Source organism: Lonchura striata, chromosome 1 (genome assembly GCF_046129695.1).
Source record: "Lonchura striata isolate bLonStr1 chromosome 1, bLonStr1.mat, whole genome shotgun sequence".
Classification (NCBI taxonomy): Eukaryota; Metazoa; Chordata; class Aves; order Passeriformes; family Estrildidae; genus Lonchura; species Lonchura striata.
The window spans coordinates 21,963,083-21,987,087 of record NC_134603.1 but is presented as its reverse complement, the minus strand read 5'-3'; the positions used below and the strand labels follow the sequence as shown (position 1 = coordinate 21,987,087).

The 24,005-nt window shown below is 35.6% G+C and overlaps 1 protein-coding gene across 4 annotated transcripts in view; it reads left to right on the top strand.

Moving 5' to 3' along the window:
- Positions 1 to 24,005, top strand: part of VPS13B (vacuolar protein sorting 13 homolog B) — a 434,787-nt gene that overhangs the window by 353,165 nt on the left and 57,617 nt on the right. For all 4 annotated transcript variants that reach the window (XM_021529420.2, XM_021529422.2, XM_021529419.2 and 1 more), the window contains exons 38-40: positions 1,967 to 2,174; positions 2,517 to 2,701; positions 17,915 to 18,111. In XM_021529420.2, the coding sequence (XP_021385095.2) occupies positions 1,967 to 2,174; positions 2,517 to 2,701; positions 17,915 to 18,111 (590 nt within the window). The remainder of the gene's footprint in view (positions 1 to 1,966; positions 2,175 to 2,516; positions 2,702 to 17,914; positions 18,112 to 24,005) is intronic.

Sequence of the window (24,005 nt, the reverse complement as noted above, 5' to 3'; positions counted from 1 at the left end):
CACCAAATGTTTTAAAATAAATGTATAAATCAAGTATATGAAACACAAAAAGGAAATTTTGACATTTGTGTCAGTAAGTTTTTTCCCAGAATTGGCATGAGAAGGTCTTAGAATCACAGCACTGAAAATAGGATTAATCAGATAATACAAATTTTCAAAACAATTTATCTTAATGAATAAATCAAGCCAGTTTGTTTCTTTGCTCCTTTTTTTATTTGTTTTTCACAGGTACTTGGCTGACTATCTAAATGTGTTGATATAAAATGCTTGGGTTTTTTTCCAGAATTTTGGGTTTTGAAAAGTACCAAAAAAAATCTATAATTCTCAAAAAGACATTTATTATTAGAGTATAATTACAGACAATTAGCTTTTGCAGAAGATTATTAAGTGTTTAGTCTGGCAGAATAGATTTCAGAATGCTGACAAAATCATTAGCAGTTCTGTTTCAAATTAATTTATTTATGGATAATTTTACCAGCTCTAAACATGACCTCAGCTGTCACTGTTAATTTGCATTGCATCAGAACCTCAAGTGCTTATGTAAAATCAGTGCCTCTTCTCTTGAATATTGTAGTAGGAGTTCTATGCCCTGGAGTTCCCAGCTGCCTACAAATGAAGTGAATAAAAGGGTGAGATGGAGAAAAATGTTTATCCCTCCTCTGTCAGTGGGGAACTGGGGCCTCTGGGATTGGCTTAAGGTGACAGAGAGATCCTTTGAGGTGGTGCTAGAGTAGGTGTGGGGCCCTGAGACCAGAGGCACTCCAGAAACCACAGTGGAGAGGCACTAAATTCAGGGGATGCCTGCCTAGGCTGGGAACATTTATCTCAGGACTGGCTGTGGCAGTGTTTCAAGAGGGTCTTGGTTTATTCTGTGGGCTTACTTGTAGATGCAGGGCAAGAAAGCCTGCCTTCATGGCAACTACACTCCCTTTAGGCATCTTTTGATTTTTTTCACATTTGAAAATTGGTTTTCCACCATTGAAAATTTTGCACTACTCTTTATGTGAGCATACCTGACTTGTTTACTTTACTCACAACCTTACCATGACTTCTAAGTAACAGTCTGGGCATTTTGATTTCATGCCACACTTGGTTCCAAGTCTAACTCCTCTATTGCTAGTTGTTTCTTTGTCTTCCATGTTGCTTCAAAGCCTGCTCCTGCACATGAAGTCTAACGTACTTGTTCCCATTAATATAATTCACTCAAACAGGAGCTTGTTTTGAAAAAAGCAGCAATGCTTGTCAAAGCTGGGAGAAAGGAATGCCTTCTTGCCTTTTATTTTGCTACAAAGTGTGCAAAACTTCTGGAGTTTGCATGCCAAATTTTATTTTATATTTTTCTGTATTTCTGTTTTAAACTTCAGAAAACTTTGAACTTTTAAACCTCACTTGGAGGACTTACAGAACACCCAATTCATATGCCTAAATTTTGTGCTTAAGATGACTTTTTGTGCTTAAGATGGTCTTCTGCATCACATTCTTTGCTGTGTCACCTAGTTTTAAATGTGTTCCAGAATTCCAGTTTTGAAGCAACAAGCTCTTTGAAGAGTTTAAACTTTGTATCTTTAAGTGTTTTTTGTCATGTCTTAAACTGAGAAACCTGTGACCAGTCCTAGCATTGTGTACAGTTCTTGAATATAATGTTTAAGATCTGTGGTCTTCCAGGCAGCATCACTATGAATTGTTATATGGTAGGAATTAATGTTTTCCTTCAAATAATGAAAAGAACACATTTGGCAAGTGGCTTTATAAGAATATTTTGTTGCTTCTGTCCTTTATTTTAAAATTAAGAATTCTTGCAAGCAATTAAGGTGTAAGTAGAGCAGACTCAAAGCCATATAACATTCCTGTTGTTTTATGGAGGTGTTTTTCCCTTCAAAAATGGCTGAATATTTGTATGTAATTTTTTAATATTTTCTTTCTTTTTTTTTTTTTTTTTTTCTTTTTTTTTTTTTTCTTTTTAAAGGTTTTCTGGGGTCAAGAGCATTTGAACTGTTTAGTTCTTCTCCAGGAGCTTCTGTGGCAGTACCTGACTAAAAAGAGCAGTGTAGAGACATTGATACCTGAACGTACATACCCAACTTGTTTTTCTGCAGAAAGGAATCAGGCCTCAAAACCTGAGCATACCTCAGATGATCTCAGAACAGGCCTCTTCCAGTATATACAAGATGCAGGTAACAAGGATATACTTTTGGCTCTCTTTTTTTCTTCCCTTGTTTCTAGATTATAAAGTAAACATAGTAGTAACTTATTAGACATTACTTCTTACAATGAATAACTTTATATTTTTTGGAAAAGCAGTTGAAAAGACATCTGCTAGAATTAAAAAAATACTTTAAAAGTCTTTTTTATTTCTTTCCATTAAGCTGTAATGTTTTAAAAGTCAGGGAAATTGCTTTTTTATTTTCTCTCCTTTTGATCCCAAGGGATTTCTTTTTAATCACTTTGGTTTCATAAACCAGCATGTTTCTTTCTAGAAATTGTATAACAGATTATAGCTTTCTTTCATTTGACAGAAGCAAAAAAGTTGCCCAATGCCTATGAAGTTGTGTTTTACAATGAAACCGAGGATAGTCCTGGAATGATGCTGTGGAGATACCCAGAACCCAGAGTGCTCACTCTTGTAAAAATTAACCCTGTTCCTTTTAATACCACTGAAGACCCAGATATTAGCACTGCTGACCTTGGAGATGTTCTTCAGGTGGGTAATGAGTTTTCTACTTCAGTGACAAATGAAAATGTTACTGCTGTAAAGTGAAAGTTTTCAAACTCAGATTTATTAAAAACTAGCACAAAATAAATGTCAGGAGCTCTATAAAACCAATATGAGGTACATTGCACAGCTTGAGCATATCTTTAGTTTCAAAACTACTTGTATAAACCTTTTACCCACTTTCCTCTGTAGTTTTTATGTTGCATAATAAGCTATAGCCAAGTTTACCAGGTTTAGTTTGTGAGCATACAGTTTTTATTCTTTCTTTTTATGGTTTCATCCATCAGTCTTTGCATAAAGACTTCATTTGGTTTGAAACTGAAACATGTGAGGAAAGACCTGGTTTGAAATTTCCAAGGTCTAGTGGAATCATTGAAGTAAAAGCTCCAATCTGCCTGTTCTCTTCTGTTTCTGTGATGGCAGAGGCTGCCCTGCTCCTAGTAAGATCCACAGGGTAGGGGGAAAGGATCTGTTTTCTCTCATTTTACCTTGAGAGGGTTGAAGTGGATGGTGCAGTTTGACTGTGTGAGATCATGGAATTTCTCTTTGAAGGAAGGCTGAGTGCTGCAGTCTCCATGCCCCAAAAATAGACCATACCTCAAAATTACACTGATCCTTAATGTGCTGGAATTTTTGCTTTCTAATGTGTTCAATCGAGTCATTACATTTTCTCCTGTCTAGTATAATTCTTTTTAAATTCACTTATTCCTTGCATGCATATTTTGATTTTAGCTCAATTTTAATTCTGGTAATCTCCATTTCCCTTTTACAAATTAGACCTGTCATATTTTTTTTAATTTCAATCTGGTTGTTAATCAGAATAATGTTGTGAGTCAAGGGAAATAAATATTTCCCAGTTCTTCCTATTTGTTCAAAACTGTTGAATTATATTTCATTATTGCTGTGATGTTAGAAATTGCTTTTAAAATTGAATTATTCACCAATATGCTTTTAGTTATGAATAAGTAGGATAATCTTCCTCAGATAAATGGTATAATGTTATTACCGTGCACATACTGTTGGTGAGATCATGTAAGTGTCCTGCCAATTTCTTTGCCCTCTAGACAGCCAAATGTCAACTCCTTTCAGTTACAAGAAAATTAAAATTAAATGGAAAAAAATCAGCTCCACTTGTCATGAGGTTTGAATCAAAGATCAAAATTGTGTTATTGTAGGCTGTCTTGATGACCTATTAGGTTGCTATGAAAGCCAGCATTTTGCCTCCTTTCAGGTTGGTATTTTTGGAGCACAGCATACCAAGGTTTTGGTTTAATTACATTACACTCCCATTATAGATAGCAGACATTATAAACCATTATGTATGTGCTTGTGGAACAATATGTCCGTGTCCAAGGGGAATACCAGTTCTTCTTCAATTGGGCATACACAGCTGGACTTTTAGTAGCACACTGGTTCTGCTTTGTGCTTCCATACGACAGTCTAGAGCAGAGAAGAGCAGATCCAGCTCACTGTAGTTGCCTCAGAGAGAAAGAAGCACTCTGCTACCAGAGGTCAGGTTCTGTCAGCCTCTACTGGTGTTCATGTAATTCTTCAGATTTCTACCACTAGACAAAATATAAAGATATCAGCCAAATTAGAGGACATCTAGTCAAAAATTCTGCTTTGAGCACATGATTTGGAGAAATGCCTACAAAGAAGATCCACGCTTTGGTTGTAGGCCATTAATTCTGGTAGTAATTGTTGCCTGGCTCAAGGTGGTGACTTATCACATTTTCCAGAAATAGCCATACACCTGATGAACAGCCAAATTAAACATGGGGAGTGTGCATTCTATTAATCCAACAGAGGTATGTGGGTGGAATAAGTAATACAGAATCAATTTTTAATTTCTTCAGGTAAATTGCATTTATTAAATACTCATATCAAACTTCATATTCTAATTTAAGTTAACCATGAGGCCTTTTCATCAGCTCCACTTTTTCCCTGTGTGGATACATGTTAATTAATATACTGCAGATTTAGTGCATACAGAAAATTCATTAAATACAAAGAGAAAAAAGATAAAACAGTATTTATTTTATTCAGTTCTTGAAATGAAGCATTAGAGGAACATCTGCAAGCCAAAGGCTCAAGCTTTTTGGAAAAAAAGGATCTAAATTTAAAAACAATAATGATACCAAGCTATATTAAAATATACTTTAAAAACTTTCCCGGGATTGTGGATATGTTCAAATGCAAGGAGGACCCATAATGTCCCCAGCTGTGTTACCAGTCTTGCTTAATCCTCTACTTCACAAAGAGACAGTCAAAGGTGCCCTTCTGTAGTTTGTCTTGAATTTTTAATGTGGTTTTTTTCCTTGAAGTTTTCCAGCTGCATGTTCTTTCTTTCTGAGTAAGTTTCTATGACATTTCATCTAGCTTTCTGTCTTTGTTAAACTTTTAGCATAATGTTTTAATCATGAGTAGGTTTTAGAACTGGTTTTATAGCTATTTTTCAAATTCCTGGAACTTGGAAAAGCTTCACCATAGAGAGAATTTTTATAAATATTGAAGGTGCGTGTTATCTGGTATAGCCAAAGGATAGAGAACAGCTTCAGATTATAAGAGTTGTATGAACTCTATTCTTTCTGTTGAACCTTGCCTTGCTGCTATTTCTAAATTTCCCCAAGAGCTATTTTCTTGTGCTTTACCTTGTGTTGTTGCAAAGGGAAGCAGTTTCACAGGTCAAGTTTGTAATACTTTGTTTTTAGAGTCCAAACATTATTGCTTTTATTTGTGGAGGGAACAGGAAGAACTGATGTCTCTGGCATGGCATACCTTGCGGCATTTCTTCAGCAGTTTGAAATAGAGCTTGGATCTAATAGTTTGAAGGAAGTGAGAATCCTAGATCCAATTGCAAGAAATTGCAGCAGGATTATATTTCTTTGAGGAGGTAGATAGTATCTGGATTTGTTTCTTTAACAGACATGGCAAGCTCTATATAATCCTAAAGCCCTTATTGTCCCATTTTTACATGTTGTAAATGCCCTTTGGCTCTGTGTGATTTACCATTCTTTCAGATAACTAGAATTTGAGGAAACACCTTTCAAAGGTGAAGAATGGTATTGATATGAGAATCATATGCCCACCTCAGGACTAGAGGGAAGTCAAAACTTGGAAAATTTTCACAAATTTTTTTCAAAAGGTAAAAAGCAAGATGAAGTAGCAATTCCATTATTTTTAAAATATTGAAGATTGATATATTGTTAAGTCAAGAAAAAGAGATGCTCTCTGAGAATTTTTCTATTATAGCAGATGAAACTTAAATCTTTCAAGTAGATGATACTAAGAGGAAGTCTTGTGTTATCTTGTGGATAAAGATGAGCAACTTCAAAAGCCTATTTTATTCCATGTTTAAAGAAAGACATGTATGTCTTTTGTTTATGTACACAAAACCAGAGAGAAAAAACCTACTGATCTTGCTCCAAAAATTTAGCTACTGCTACATGTAGGTCACTCTCATGTGCAGATAATCTCTGTAATAAAAACTGTGCAGGTGTTTATAAATTTGTCTCAATGAGTATTCACATGTGAAGATTTAAGGTATGCCACAGTTTCCCAGTTTAACATTATATACTATATTCTATAAGGCAACCAGCTCATCACTATGAGGCAAAGGTCTTCTAATTGCTCTGTGATGGTCTTGTGGTGTGGCAGTTGAAGTTGGACTCTGTGGGCAGTGATGATTCTCATTCCTCTGAAACCTGACCATGAAATGTCTTTCACCAAGAACTTTGAAGCATGGTAATAGCCTTCAAGCGGATTTTGGTTTAGAATGTATGTTGAAATGTTTCCTGCAGAGATATCAGAATTGTAGAAGACACATCAGCACCTTTAGGAACAAGAATGGGCTGGACAGCCTCAATATCAAAGTAAGAGCTTCATCATCTCCCAAATGATGAGGACATTGGCTTGATCTGGCTACTAGGACAACTGAAAGTGAATTTGTGGCAATTTCTTCCATCCTGATTGGTCTGGTTGCTTTGAAAGTGTGGCACTAGAATGAAAGGAGTAAGAGCATTTTTTTTATTTCAGACAATAGCTTATTATTGTGCAAATAATTCCACTGTTGCAGAACATAAAGAATAATTGAAGAACCTATTCTACATTATAACAAATGCCTGCATTTCAAAACTGTTGTGTGATTCTAAATTTAACTGTGCTTGTCCAGTTCTGTGGATCTGTCAGGTCCCTATCTGAGAAAGGACAAGTCATCTTCATTTCTGTGATATTTTTAAAATTCAAAAGGGGAAAGCAGGAAAATAAAACAAGTCATCTTCATTTCTGTGATATTTTTAAAATTCAAAAGGGGGAAAGCAGGAAAATAAAACAGAGAAAAAAAAATCTGTTACTGATTCAGTAGTGACTTTCACAGTGTGCAGATACAATATGAAGATAGCTACATTTATATATTTAACCTCAAAGAAAGTTCTGTTGAATATTTGCGCTGTGGGGCTTAGAACTGTACTTGCCCTGTGTGTCTAGTTTCCCCAAAGCCTTCCTGTGTCTTCCTGCAGTCTTAAGAATCTCAGATTTATGTTTATCTTTGCCTGTGATGTTTTTATACTTTTCTGATGTAATCTTGCTTATATTTTTATATCATTTATCTTTACCAAGAACAAAGTTGACAGGTTTAGGTTGGCTAGGGAGAGAGTAAAGATTGGGTGGGGTCACCAAGGTAGGAAACGAGTTCATATGCCATCAGGGAAATACTCTGCTTTTCTGTACAGACAGGTGAACAGGACACACAAATTATCTCCTGTACAGCTGGAGGCCTGTTTTTATCTAGTGGACCTTTTACAGAGATTCTCATTTATTGTCATTCCATTGTAGAGTTATCTTTCCAATGAGGGATGTTGCTGGCACTGCCCCATATGTCAAACAAAAGCTATGTATTGTCACAAGAGCATTTACCCAAGTGGCATGGATTTAAAAGCAGGAGAAAACCAGATTTATCTAATCAAAGTAATCATACAATGTGTGGTGTTCCAAATTCTGAGTTATCTGATTTAGTTAAGATGCATCAATTACACAGACTTAAAATTCTTTCCCCTGGATTGTCATCCAGTGGGAGATGCAAGCTGTTAAACGGAAGATAAACTACAACATTTGCTCCTTTCTCCATATGAAGTTAAAATAAAATATCTGCTGAACTATAACCTGACAGGTTTTTGTATTTGAGGATGTTTCCTTTGTGTACCTGCCAGGATTCCTGTTGCACGCACGTGTAGTCAGCATTATAACTGCTGATGAAACGATGAATGTGTACTGAGGTGTCCTTTTTTGGCCTTTCTTCTTTATCTAGGGTCCTAAGATACAGAGCATAGTTTTGAAAAGTGGTGATTAAATTAACCAAAGCTCAAAGTCTACTGAAGAAAATTTTAGGGCAGTGAGTATAGTTCTGAGGTTGCAAGGGCTTAACTGGGATTTAATAAGGAAAGACTAAGTAAATAAAACCACTCTGGTAAAATTCACAGAGCATTTCCAAAGGTGGTGAAATCTTTTTTAAGAGAACATAAAATATTTCCAACTTCAAAAGGCAGGGATTCAAAAAATTGTCTGTTACATTGCCTTGCATTCATGTGTTATTTAAATAAAGCATTTGCAAACTTGCTAGTCTGGAATCTGATTTTTTCAACGCTGTCATCCAATAAATAGTCATATTCTAACACCTTGTGGCTGTTTAAACAGTGGCTTAAGGAAGCATGAGCTTAAGAATGACTGACATTAGACCTACTGTAAGTCATTATTCCAGGAAGGATTTGACATGACAGTCAACAGGAAAAGAATTATGATCAATGTCAAAGACATTCATTTTTCCTTTTAACAGAGAATACCTCATTTTTGGCTGACTCTGCTTCCCTTTTACTTTTCATTCCCTGTTGGGGCTAAAATACTCAGCTGGGCATTTGAGAGTCTGGGAAAAGTGCTTTTTGGGAAACCACAAAATTTTGATTTATTTCTTGTATTCCCAAAGCAACAACTATTTTGGAAATCCAGATAATTTGTGTGTGACAGGTTAGTGATTTAAGTTCACGGTGTTACGAGATAATAAGCTGTAAAGTTCAACCATGATTCTTGATAAACCTGTTGATTTGCAAACTATTGAATCTACTGCCACACAGTTCAGTACTGTCTTCAAATAATGGGACTTTTTAGATTGATGAAGAAATAATTTGGCTGTTGTGAATTGCTCAGAAGGCAAATTTGGTGTTTTGTCTGCTTTTAAAGCTTATGTTTCTTGTTAATTCTACCTTTGGATGTTTTTCAAAATTACTGTATTAGTCATGCTACTACTATATAAAGATTCTATACAGTGTTTTTATTATTTCTCTACTTTTTGAAGAGCCACAACAAGCTTGAAAAGAAGCAATTGTTACTGAACATACCTGATCATAAACTAGAAGTGTAACAAATGCCATTTATTCTAATGTAGGAATCTCTTTCTCAGCAATAGATGCAGTGTTTCTGTTTATGCAGGAGTACAAAAATGGGTGCAGGTCATCACCTAAACAGCTGGTGTGTGTAAGAGGCCTGTAGGTTTGCTTGTAGCCTGAGCCACTTATACTTCAGATCATCTGCAGGCAAGCAAATTTTCTGATCTGAGTTTTGCACATGTTTTCCAAAGTTAAGAATCTGGCTATTAATTATAAGTATTGTCTTCATTTTCTTGCAAGGGAGGAAATAGGGACTAAAGAAGTTGGAGTCTTAAGCAGATGTTGAAACAAAGCCTGTTCTCTTAGGGAATTCCAGCTTTAAATATTATTTGTGAACTTCCTTGCCTGAGAGTAGGATTATCTCAGACTTTACTTTTTGTTACTGGTTTGTGTGTGTATAATCTTAATTATTTTGCTGTGTGATCTTAGTGTTCCCTGCATCAAGATGAGACTGTATCGTTTGTCCTAGCGTTTCCCTGTGCAGTCTGCAGGGACTTAAGCGTAACTTGTTGGGAATGTTAATGGAAGTTGTGCATAATTTGCCTGTGCATCACAGTGAAATTTACCCCTAGGAGCTACTGAGCCAGTGAAAATTCTGCCGGGAGCCAGAGCGCTGACGGAACCATCAGATTATCTTAATGACAGATTTACACCCTCCCTGTGTTCTGTAATCTTCGATTTTGTGATTCAGATTTATGAAACTTTGCAAACCCAAGTCCTTCCGGCTGTACATTGACTTTGTGGTGCTTCTCACAGAAGTCAGGCTTTACTGTGGTGAGAATGTGTGGTCAAAATAGCTCATATACTGAAAATTATAAGGTACATTTTATGTTAATGGACTGCTAGCCTCAATGGTCACAGGTGACTACATTTCAACATCCAAATGCTTGTGTTATTAATAAATATTGAAGCCTAGAAAATTAAAAACCTTAAATGAAATGTGGAAGATAGTTCCTGTATAAGAAAGAGACAATAAAGGGTGTTGAAAGAAGCAGATGAATCCCTAACGTAAGATTTCCAATCTGTATACTTTTGTTTCTCAATACCTAAAACAATACATTAAGATCTAATTAATTAAAGAAATATTGGTACATTTGCTGTTCAAAAGGCAAGTGATCATCACATAAACTCAATCTCAAGGTAAATGACAATTAGTAGAAAAGTTTGACACTTAGCAGTACATAATTTTCCTGTTTAAAGTTCTGCAGAAATCTCAGTTACAGCCCAGCACTATTCTGTGCTTTCTTAAAAAAAAGCTGTTAGAGTGTTTAGAGTAATTTTTCCATAATGAAAAAAACCAGTATCTGTGACAGATTACATTACTCCACACACCTGCATTTGCTCTGAACCTGCTAGCCTGATAAATTGATAAGTTGGTCATATGTTGTTTTAAAAAGGCAAAGAACATAGTTCGTAATAAAGGAATGCTACATATTTCTTCTAAAAGGTTAAAAAGCATTTCTCAGGGCTCTTAAATTACCATATTCTGATACCAGGGGAAAATAAAACCTGGGCTTAGAGTCGTGTTTGTACTTAGAGGGCTTTCCGGACAGGAAGGCAATCTTGATGCAATTCAGTAAGCCACAATACCAGTGGGGCATTACAGGTGAAAAAATTGCAGCTGTACCCCTCACCACAATGTATTACAACTGTACACTGGAATATTTCCTGTACAGAAATAGGGCTTGGTTAACTTTGTTTCCCAAGAGTAGATCACATTAAAATGTTATAAAATCATGATTTCCTGCATTTGAATACTTGTGGTTTCTCAACTGGTTCCAATATTACAAAAGGTTTTTTTTTATAGCTTCTATTAGTTGAAGATGTATAGAAGCTTTTTTCCAAAGTCAGCTAAAAGGATGTTATGTATTTTTAAAGAACAAATTTCTCAGAAGACAAGAGTTTTCTTTCACATCTCTTCATTACAACTCTATTTGATATTTATTTTATAAACTGCAGGACAGATATAAATTTAAATAAAATGAAATAAATATACTAATAGGGCTATTAGTATATATGTTTAATGGAGTTGAAAGAGCCATGGTATATCTTATTACTCACATAGCCAAATAGTAGTTATTTTCATTAGTCAGTCAAAGACCTCACTATAGATAAAGTAAAAAATTAAATTAAGGAGATATTACATATTAAATTTTAGAGTGAGTATTTGTAATTTAAATGTCCTTGCTTTAAGACCAAATTTATTTAAAAAAAAAATTCAAAGAGCAGTAAAACAATTCTGTGAAGAAATTATATGACATAGTTTTCGAAAAAACATCTCCAGTTGGGGTGTCTGATTATACTGCAGTTTGAAAATTGAGAGTGTACCATAGTGGAATAAATTTTACTGCCTGAAATACATATGCATATAACACTTCAAACTGCTGTCAAAGTGCAGAAAACTGTAATGAAAATACAAAGGAGGCTGAGGTGGGTGGGACAGCAAATACTTTGTACAAGTTAATAATTTTAATCCTAATACTACTGCTAATCCTGCAACTACTTATACAGTGCTATATTTTTACCTCACTATAAGCCATCTCTCTTTTTTTGGTGGTTTGGTTGTTTGGTTTTTTCCTTCCTGAAATGGGGTATTGGTGGTCTGTAGCTGTGCCAGGAAAGTCTGTTTTCTACACAGATCAATACAATCTTAGCTCTGAGGAAGGTTAAAAAAATACTATCTAACAGTCAGGTGGTTTGTAGTATGATTTCACACTGTCAATCACACAAGATACACAGGAATGTGGATGTTGAAATATCCTACATTTGCCCAAAATGCAGGTGTTCCACTGGTCAGATTGAATTGGGTATGTTGTGTGAACCAGGCATATTATAAAGTTCTATTTAATATTATTTTTCTTTTGAGCATATTTTCTACATATTATATTATTTTTCTGCAGAGTTCTTTTGCTAGTTTTATATAAATAATACTTCAAAATCAAATTTAAAAGTAATGTTCCTGGTAGTTATTGCCAAGACTTTTTTTTGTATAAAAATGTGCATAAAACTTTTTATTTCCTGCTACTGCAACTTCTGTTCCCCTAATGAGAGAATTATATTTTTAAGACAGTTGGCCCTAAACCAGTAAAATATCTTAATAAAAGAATAGCTTTATTACAGAGTAATCAGTTTATTCATGCTCAGGAAGCTGAAGTCAAAATCGCAGTCTGGGCTGGTGTCTGAGTCCAAGCTCTAGTTTGTGTTGTGTTCTGCCTCATTCACTGAGGTGGCCCTGCTTGGAAGAGATAAAACACACACACACACACTTCCTGTCTTCTGTGTGCATTTTTTTGTGCAGTAGTTGTTTCTGGACCAAGAATAGCTTAATTTCCAAGAGGAAGCACCCACGATCTGAGGGACTGAGAGTCAAGAAATGAATATATCTTCTGTAAAAGCTTCTTTTCTAGCAAATACATCAATCAAAAGGAAGCATCAGAGAAAGAAACATTAGGCACCCAGCTGTTAATATCTATTTTCTTATTCAACTGGACAAGATGTATTTTGCAGCCTAAGAGATCTGCATGTGTTACTTTTAAAGTTCATTTTTTTATTCTGAGTTTTAAAATCATATGTGTCAGTATTTAATAGTGAAGGCATAATACTTTTATATAGCCTTCATTCAACAACCTCAAAGAAGTAGGCTGATGGCTGTAGCTTTTTCCTGCAGACAAAAAGATGCTTATGGAAAGATGAGATTAGTTAAGAAACGGAGATATTTTAATTATTTCACTCCTGGCTGGAAATTAAGTCCATGTCTGAGACCTGTTAGCCTTCTGACAAAATGTATATTGAATAATAGGTATGATCCTTTATGGTAACGTGTGGCAGGTTGTGGAAGTCCACTGATGTTGGCTCTCTGCTCAGCTGTAGAAATGTACCTGTAGACAGGTAAGTGGTGTGCACCCAGCACTTTTCAAGTCCAAATTAGCCAAGAAGCCTAAAGCTGGGAGGATAACATCAGCTCACAGGAATATATAGAAGCATGTTGTCATCTTGAAATCCTTTAAAAAGCACTTAGGGGTCAACACTCATCTCTGTATCGAGTCGTAATATTACACATAACCACTAGTGGGAATAAGGAGTACCTGTAAAACACAAGGATGAAATTAGTAATGCAGCATTAACAGACTGTATAGCATTTCCTGACTTCCTAATTTCCAAGTAGGACTTAAATTATTCTGGTACTGATAATGTGTGACACAATATATGATGGGTAAGAAAAAGCAGTCACAATGTAGTGCTTTAGAGGGAGTACTTCATGTTGGTTACTAACATTATACTGTCTTGCTGATAGGTTAACAAGTGTGAAGGAAATTACCTGAAGTATGCAGGGTTTTAAGAGGATTTTCGGGTTCTCATTGTTTGGCTTTTTTTTTTTTTTTTTTTTTTTTTTTTTTTTTTTTGTGGTGAGGGGGAAGAGATGTGTATGTTGGAGGTTTCAGCTCTGTTCAAATCAGAGATGTTTTTCATATGTGTTGGTGTAATATACATGAAAATTTTTTTCTTAAAGTAAATGAGTGAAATGAGATCCAGAGAAAGCAGGAATCTGTTTTCTTCTAACTAAAAAGTTTTTTTGCTCCAAGGCAACTATTTCTGAACAGTTGTTTGTTTGTATCATGTACTTTACCAATACACCATCTCCTTTCTTCTTCCAAACACTGCCATGCCATTTTCAGACCTCCAGTGTCTACAGTTAACAGCAGAAAAGAGAAAAAGGAGCAGTCTTCAATTTCTCTGCTTAGAGTGTGGGCTGTTTCATACAGCTTTTCATTTCTGCTTCTAACCTCTGTTGTTAAACAGAAATGCTGCTGAAAAGTAACTTGACTGTGGTTTTCCTCCCTATTGCCATAATCATCCTTCTAAATAAGTGTGTTTTCCACAGTGTGTGTTTTCTAGCAAAATGGAGCTTGGTTAAATCTGAGCTCATGGTTAAATAATACTTTCATGCACACTTAAGTGACAGGTAAATGCAACTACAATTAAGACTGTCTTTGAGAGCTATGGAAGAAGACAAAAAGCTACAGGGAAGTGTCTGCTGGAGAACCAAGCTTGTTGTTTAGCAAAAAAATTAAATAGGCTTTATTTGTGTTTGCTTTTATAGAGGCAGCCCTAGTGGTCACATTTTCTAAGCAGTAACAATTATATGAAGTATAGTTTAGGTTTTATTCAAATATTTTGAGGTAAAAGCACCATACTTAATTCGACATGTGGGGAATTTTTTTGATGTAGCTAGTTCACTTATTCCCACTGCTAATGACTCAGTTCTGGCATTATAACCACTTTCCAGGCTTTCACAACTATTATTTTTGGCAGCTGATATTGCCCAGAGCTACCATCTTTCCTTAAACTTATCCAGATCAGGCATTAGTAATAAACCCCCTAGAAAAAATATAGCTAAATATGTAGAAATCAAAGATTCTAAGTCAACTAAGTCTTTTGCAAGCTTCAAACTAGAAAAATTACAGTTTGTGTAGTTCCAAAGCATGAGCTGTATTTTGTATAGGATATCACATAATGTGTGTCATTGATTTCTTATCTCTAATGTGCAGATGACACTTTGAAACATACTGTCTCTTGCTCTGGTAGATTTCTTGACATATTGCAACATAGTTAGAAAAAATGTAAACAAAATAAAGAAATCATTCCTGCGCCTTTCCAAATTTTTCATAATTCACTTTAGAGATTGTCATGCACTACACAGAATCACAGGATGGGTACGGCTGATAGTTTTATGGTTTTTGAATTGCCACTTAAAAAATTATCTTACTATACTCTTGAACTTGTTCTTCCAGCTTATTGATCTAGTGGGAATAGAATTCATCACCCTGCTTAGCCTCTTTTAAAATGCACATTACTTTCTATTATGATGCAATTTGGTGGGATTCTCATTAAGGAAAGAGTTTTGTTTTCAGATGTAATCTAAGAGAAATAAATATCCTACATATGATAGCTTTGTGAGACTTTCATTGCACACATATTACTCAATAACATTGATAGACATTAGGAAGCACAAGACTAAACCAAGTATTCAAATATATTTAATCTGGTTCCTAAAAGAATGCCAAGGTATTTTAGGCACTGAGATTTAGAAGTATACATAAATAAATACTACTGTATGTTAAGTATCAATGCAACCATGAAAGGCTGCAGCCTTTTGTCAGAAATGAAACAGATCCTTTTATAATTATGTAATTCCAAGACTTTATGCTATAGGAAATATGCCAAGTATTACAATATTTCACTAAACTCAAATGTTTTATCATCACTGGAGATTGTGAAGGTTTAAAAAAAGAACTATGTGTAGTATAAAAGACAGCAGATGATGGAAGAGGCTCTTTACGTGTTCCTAGTTAACATTAGGGGAGTTCTTTGGATTTATCCAATGTATCCATAATTGGAGGGTAGGAGCATTGCTGTGGTAGCAATGTGTAGCAGCCTTGAGTGTTTGTTCACAGGCATTAAACACTCAAATAATTTAACACTGAGAAGTTCTGAAAAAAAATCTAAAAGTCTAGTGGCACTGAGAGCAAAAAGAATCACTTTAGTGTGATTTTGAAATATAGCCACAAATTTAATGTGGCATTACTTATTGCTGCCGTTGTGCACAGCACTATTGTGCAGCCAGCAACAGAGAACCAAGAAAGATGTTTTGTGGCTCATCAAGCCCAGCCTTCTCCCATTGGGGCAATGCTTGTTATTTTCTCCATCTAATTAAGATATCAAGCTTTTAAAAGTAGATCTCATGAGCACCTTGCATGTCCCCATCTTTTTTCTGTACAGTTTCTAGCCTTACACTTTATTCATAGGGCAACTCAATTTTGACACAAAATTTCTTTAAAGATTTCTTCTATTAAATGTTTCTCTCCTGAGGTGTCTGGATGGAACAATTATGTTCCTGTTGTTTAATTTCATTTAGTCTTCAACTCTCCACAGCAAAAGTTAATGCAGTTTTAAGATGAAGAATTGGAAAAGTGGCATACTTCAAATGAGTCCCCACTGATGTCTTATACAAATCAATTAATATTTGCCCCTCACTTTTGAAAATATCTCACCTGATGTCTCTCAAGATGGTATTTGCTTTTTCCAGGCTTCACCATACTGTCTCACACTTTTCCAACTGACATTTACAGATCTTCACCTTTTCTAATTGAATATGCAGCTTATAAACAAATGTGTTGTTATCTTTACATATATGACATGTGGGTTTTGGTGTTAAATCAGTCCCTTTTGATTGACACTCTAGTTTTCAAATTTAAATCAGCTCTCCTGATTGATACTGCAGTGGTACTCTGTGTTACATACACTAGTGGCATCAGAGGTTTACTGACAGTTATCTGATAACTTTTTTTTTTGTCCTACATCTTGAACTAAAAAAATTTTTGAGACTGTGGTTGCTTTTTTCGGTCTTCACATATCATTGTGGCTTGACAGATGTAGTTAAAATCCACCTTTCAGGCTCTGTGGTTCCACATGTTAATTCCTCCAGAATTCTTTGGTGATTATTTATGTTCCTTTGCCCTCCCCAGCTTGAACCACTGAGCTCCCTGAATTTTCCTTCTTAACCTTCATTCCTGTTAATTAATCAGCTTACTGTCATCTCCATCTGCATGATAATCTTTACTGAATAACAAGGAAGAATGCTTAAAAACCTTTTTCTAAATTTACGTCTATTTCTGCAGCATTCTTACTTAATTCCTGGTTATTTATGTATGTTGTATGTCTATACACAGGGATAAAACAGGTAATAACACATACATATGCAATTTTTTCTTACTATTTGCTTTATGTCAGTTTGACTTTTAGTGATCTTGAGCATGTACAGCTACCATACCTGTGGATTTCTGTATCTTAATTCTGAAATCTTCATAGCTGACTAAGTTTGCATTTGTTTTAAATTCATATTCTCATTCACTTTCTTGGTATTACCAAAAAAAAACCAAAACAAAACAAAACAAAAACAAAACAAAATAAAACAAAAACCAAAAAAACAAGACAAGATGCTTAGGCACAGCTCTTTAAGATCTATACTTTTATTAAAATTGGTTTTCTATTGCTTATAGAAATGTCTATAATAGCTTTCTCTACAGTTCAGTGACGCATCCCAAATAATCCAAGTCGATTATTTGCAGACTTAAATTTAGGGATGTCATTAAACAGAAGCCACTATTTATTTATTTGGTTTCATTTGCCTTTTTTTGTCTAAATTATCCTTGAAAGAAAAGATCATATGCTTACAAGTGCTTCATTATTTCACCCAGGATTTTTAGCAATGTGTTGTCTCACCACAAAGTGTTGTGTTCTCCATTATAATTTTTTTCTCTGCATCATTGATTATCTTAATAAACTCAAATTCTGTTATGTAATAAAGCTAAAACAATGAGTTAAAAAAAAAGTAATGATGACTAGAGTGTCTTTGATACCATGATGTATAGACATCTGATGGATTTTTTGGCTGCATAATACAAATAATGTTTAGATTGTCTTTGTTATTCATGGTTTCCTGTGGAACAAGCAGCTATTTTTGTACAGAGGAAGAGAAAGTTGGACGTGTTAGTCTGCAATGATGTTTTAAAAACATTTTCATTTAAGTCAAGGCAGATCTGAGTAAGATTACGAAATCTGAGTAATGATTACAGTTAAAATTTCTATATGACCATTTACTTCTATTTTGTTTAATTAGTTTTACACTTTCAGCATAGAGATTAAAACGCATTATATTTGCAATGCAGCATAAAGTAATTATTCCTTCTCACTTTCATCACAGGTTCCTTGCAGCTTGGAGTACTGGGATGAGCTTCAGAAATCGTTTGTTGCATTCCGGGAGTTCAGTCTGTCAGAAAGCAAAGTCTGTGAGCTGCAGCTGCCCAGCATCAGCCTGGTGAGCAACCAGAAGGAGCTCATAGCCTCTGACCTGTGGAGGATTGTCCTCAACAGCAGCCAGAACGTGGCTGATGACCAAAGGTAATTTTAAAGGAGGAAGGAAAAAGACACCTAATGCTACACTCCTGAGAAACCTGTTTCAAGAGACTTAGAAATTAAGATACTTTTTTTAATTTGTGATAAGAGCAGTTAGTCCTGCGTGAGGTTCAGACTGTAGCTCACCTTTACATAAGGACATAGGGTGTGCACAAAAAGAGCTTTCCTTTAGGCTCATAGGCAGCCTGGCATCATCATAACCATCCATCTCTTAAATAGAAGGCTTGCTGAAAAGTGCAGACAAACAGGTCCTGAGACCTCTTAGCTGCATAAGGCAGTAAAATCAGCTAATTAACAAAAGAAAGCTTAGGTGCAATCCAACCTATAATGTAGTAGTAAACATTCTTCTTCTATGCAATACTTACACATCACCTTGATTCTCTCCTCGGTGCAATTCAATTATTATTTTAAAGATATGGAACAAAATGTTATTATTTCAATTGTATTGCATTATTATTCGCACAGATTGCTTACTATGCTAAAAGGAAAAAAAATTAATTGTTTTTTTAAACACTGGGGATCCATTCTTCGTTATGTTTACAGCCAGAAACACTGTGCAATTACAGATATTCACTGTTTGCACTCATTCCATTTTGGTTAGTGTGTAGAGTAAAAGAAATAAGTACAAGTTCTGTCCAGAAACAGCAGTGGAATTGCTTTCAAAGACCTGCTTAACATTTTATATTTGGAGCAAAAAACCCAAAATTACTCTCTTGGACCACTGGTATTTGCTGATTCTTGCTGCTTATCAACCCAAGTTTCATTGAGGATGTAGCATCCACGTATGTGTTGAATGAGACTACAGAATTCAGAGAAATCAGGGAACATGAGCATGGCTAAGAAAATCAATGAAGAAAATTAAACATCTGGTTTCCATTAATAGTATCAGGTTGGAAATGATTTCTTGATGTTAATTGTGAAAGAATGCATTTTCATCATTGAGAAGTTAAGTGTTTTAGACAAGGTTAATTCCTCTGAATGTGGGACCCTGGCAGAATTGCCTTCCTGGTCAGCTTAACACCACAGAAATGTGAACTCGGTGGGAACTGGAAATGATGTAGTGAAATTCAGTAGATTTTTTTTTTTTTCATCAAGACATTTAGCACTGTAGTCATGTTTATTGTTTTCTGCTTGAATAGGGTTTATCACTAGATGCAATGTTTCATTCAGGGAGCTCTGATAAGCTAATGAGCTGAAATTGTTCAGAAACAGGAATTAAACTGAAGCATTTGTAGTTCACTGCACAAGGATAGCAGGAGATGAATGAAGGCAGCAAAAAACATTTACCTCACTACTGAAGCATTTGAAGGAAAATAAACAGAAGAGAAAGAGGGAAGTCAAAGGAAAGTTCCTTGAACTGACACCTATCTGTCCAGAGGCTGCACAATCACTAGTCCTGATAATTTTGTTAGCCTGGGGAATTCATAATAGCTTTTAAGAAGTGTAGCTTATACCTACATGAACTAACAGTATTTAATGTTTTAAAGATTTGTATAGGTCAGGGTGAGCTCCAGAAGCCAGAAACCTGTAGGATATACGAGGAAACCCTCTGATTTCAATCCAGGGAGATAAAAAGTTATATTCCCTGCCTCAGCAGTGGTTTTAATTTGGAGGCATGGTTTGCTCTCATGACACCATACCTGGAGTCCAGTTTTTGGGGCCCCAGACTTGAGAAGGATGTGGACCTGCTGGACTGATTCCAGAGAAGAGCCACAAAGATGATCAGAGGGCTGGAGCATCTCTCCTGTGGAGACAGACTGAGAGATTTGGAATGTTTCAGTCTGAGGAAAAGGCAGCTCCGAGGAGACCTTAGAGCAGCATTTTGGAACCTAAAGAAAGCTGTAGAGAGATTTTTACAAGGACATGTAGTGATAAGGGGGGATGGATTTAAGCTGAGAGAGGGCAGGTTTAGATTAGATATTATCACCCACTGTGAGGGTGGTAAGGCACTGGAAGGGAAGCTGTGATGCCTCATCCCTGGAAGTGTTCAAGGCCAGGCTCGGTGGGACTTCAACCATCCTGGTCTAATGTAAATTGTCACTGCCCTTGGCAGGGATATTGGAGCAATGATCTTTATGGTTCCTCCCAACCCAACCCTATCTGTGGTTCTATGACAAAAATTCAAACTGATCTCTAACTTCAAACAAAGCTGCACTGCAAGCTTTCTTAAGGATGGCTGCAGGAAGGACTGGTGTGGAAGAAGTAGTCCTTACCAGTCTGGAGTGATCCTTCTCAGGAAAACTTCATTGGTTAAAACAAGAGCAGCTGTTCCTCAGATAAGAGGCTGTGTTTGAGGCACAGTGGCTTCTTCTTGGAGACAGAGCAAACATGTCACTGACCTGGAGGTTTTGAGACAATGCCCACAAACTGAATGTGTATGGTTACAGCTACAGAACAAATTGAAAGTAATGGTTAAACCCTAAGGGATCATGTTCTGTTAAAGGGAAGTCTTGTGTAGGAGGTAGTGACAGAAAACTGTAGACCTGCAGAGAAGATGAATCTTTCTAGACCTCTAGTGGCTCATAGGAAATCCATGTTGACAGTAACTGCTGAAAATGTGGCTTCATCAACCATGCTGCTATGGATCATTTCTTCTCACCAAGCACTCGGAAATATGTTCTGGATTCTACTTAACCAAAAAATGCCAAACTTTCATGATTTTGAGAGAGAGACAGTGCCCATGTTGTGGTAAATCATGTTGTGGTAGTCTTGTTCCTAAAGCATCATTTAACATGGGATTTTGCAGACTTGTGGGAAGAGCCTCAAGGCTTAATGCCAGTGCTGAGTGTTAAATCAGGGAATTCTAATGCTGAGGGATCTGTGAGAGTAAGAAACAAAGGTTGTATAAAAGTTGAACTTCAGTTTTCCTTTGCACTCGTGCTGATTTGACATTAATTGCATGCTGCAACTGTATGATTGGTTAGCAATTGTAATACACTATTAATTGTATAAAAATGCTTAGTCTTGTTCAAGTTTGTCTTCTTAGTGTGATGTTGCATTTTGGGTCAGACTCTAACCACTGCCATATTCATGCAGCTGCTGCTCAATTATAATATTTTTTCCTTAAAATTCTGCAGTGTTTGGGTTTTTTTGGGTCGTTTTTTTTTTTTTTTGTAACCTTTGTGATATGCTAATTATTATTAGCAGAGAGCTGATCCATTGTGGTTCAGTACTTTATTATTAATTCCTAACATTGGTTATAAGGGTGAAATGAAATGTAGGTGTCTCACAAGACAGAAAAACAACAAGGTTTGTGAGAAGAAGTAGATTCAGTTGATGTGATCAGCAGTAGCTGACAGGGTGAAATAGAGCAACCAGTAATGAATATGGGAATATGCAAAGATGTCATGATTCAAATCCTGTAGTATGCAAGCTCTTCTGAGATTGATCAGGAGCTAACTGGAAGTATAAAAATCAAAGAGCTATCTGCTGGAGGGCATAATATATACATGTATGTTGTTTATTTTTGAGAATTTCGTATCCCGTTATTTCTATGTGTATATAAGGTTTGCATGAACATTTATGAAAGTTTATTCAATGAATGAGCAAATTTGAAGTATTAAGTGAATTAATTTAGCATCTCTTTGGGGATGTGGTCCAGTGTTTATGAAAGAAATCATATATGGCATATATGACTGTTTATGGAAGACCTTAAAACAGGGGATTACAAAAAATTATCACAGAATAAATTATTTTTATGGGTTGCATTTGCCTGTTTTAGGACTAACACATCATAATTGAAATTACTCTGTTTGGTTGGTGAGACACTAAAGCCCTTTCCTGGTTTGGTTGGGAATGATTTATAATCCTTTTGTTTAAATGGGTTACACTACAAGATGTTTTATATATTTGTGCATCTTCTGTGTAATTTATACAGTATTTTTATCATTACTGACATATTAATGTAAAATAGTAATTGAAAGTGCCTTAAGATACAAACCATGAAACAAATACAAAAACTTTTAAATAAGTCTTAAATTGCTACTTTTTAGTAATTCAAGTGAGGAATCATGATCATGTTTCTTGCTAATTGTTTCAGCTTTTATTCAAAGTAAATGATGTGCTGGATTTTGACCTCTAACAATTTGGGTTCAGACCAGTATTTGAGTCATAAATTAAATGAGTTAAGTGGTCTCTTTCTTCTTCCCAGTGGATATTTTCCCATGTTGTAGTTTCATCACAAATGGCAGTTTTGGTTTAAATATTTCTCTCTTAAAATAACAAGAATAATGCAGGGCACTGCTAAGTCATTGTTCTCAGTTGCCATATGTTTAACTTGAGCTGCTTTGCGTGTGAAATATCATAATTTATATTACTTCAAATGTAGATATTTTCCATTGAAAATATTCTGGTATTTCCCAGCACTTAAAGAAAAAAGCAAAAGAAAAAGAAACTGGTAATGAAGTCAGGTCAGTTTTATTTTTAATTTCCTCTGATTTGGCCACATTCCTCTTTTAGCATGATGTGCCAAACACAAAGCAGTAGAATCTGGTTCTTCCTCTTCTTTCACAGCTGAAAAATTGTGGACAATCCACACTGCATTTTGCAGCTCCAAGGAAGCCAAGAAATGTGGGCGTGTTTTTGTATTGTATTCACTTGATGAACAAATTTTTATTTCACAATCTCATCTTCTGATATTCGTGCTCCTACTGTCATTAACCATGACTTAATAGAAATTTTCCTATATTTTCAGTTAACACTGCTTTATTTGCTGTTTGTGCACAGCATGTGATAAAGGGCTGCGTTTTTTTATTTTTGTGCTCTCTGCAAAGTTAAAGGAGAAAGTGGCAGTGCTACAGATCTGATGGAAGTCTACCTAGGCAAAAAGTTGAAATGGGATTCAATTTAAAATCAGGGTCATGGTAGTGACTGTAGTTTCTCTTTAAAAACTGATTATTTATATTATGACTTTTTATTCCAGTTGGGTTTTTTTAAAGAAAATGCTATAATAATTTGATTGCTGCTTTTAGTACATTTTGTACTGTAGCTGATTTATACTGTTACTGTATTCTCATTTTCATAATGACATGGTGGCTATAATTCTGAATATGGTTTCTTGTTGAGTAAAAATCAAATGAACCTCCTCACAGATAAAACAATTACACTTGAGAAAAAGTCTGGGCAGATGGGAAAACAGTGGTGAAAGATGCTTGTTGCATTTCTTTTCAGATGGTTCCTAGGAGGTTATTTTCTCTCTGTGGAGATGGTGGTTTAGGATGCACTGTCCTGCTCCTCTCAGCCCTCCACTGCCAGCGCTTGTCCTCCCTGGCTGGGGAGAGGATGCAAGGCCAGTTCTGTCCCATGGGGCAACTTTGTCCCACCCTCATTTGCTGTTTCTCTCTGGTTAGGTTTTTAAGCATCTGGTTGGACTCTGAATAATGCAGGGTTTCAGTGTTGGGCCTTTTTGGTTTCTAAGGTGACTCTATCAGGAAACAAAAAGCAGCTTTGAATCCTTTTGTTGCCAACATTTTAAATTGCTGAGTATTATCCCTCTGTGGTCTGTTGCTTGTGGGGCAGAAAAATTGGAGAAAAATTTGGCTAAATGCTTTACATTATCTCCCTGGTGTGAAGCTCCTGCCACATTTCTTTCTGCATTAAGCATGTCCTGTTGCTCTGTCATCATGGTGTTTATGAGTGAGAAATTACAAAAGTTCCACCGCTGTAAAATGCTCAATGAATAAAAGCAGATATTTAAAATTGACTAAATAAGAAATTGGAAGGTTTTGTTTGGTTTTTATTCTATGAAAATATGCATCTCCAAAATACATCAAAAGCAGATATTTAAAATTGACTAAATAAGAAATTGGAAGGTTTTGTTTGGTTTTTATTCTATGAAAATATGCATCTCCAAAATACATCCAAAATACATCTAAAAATGC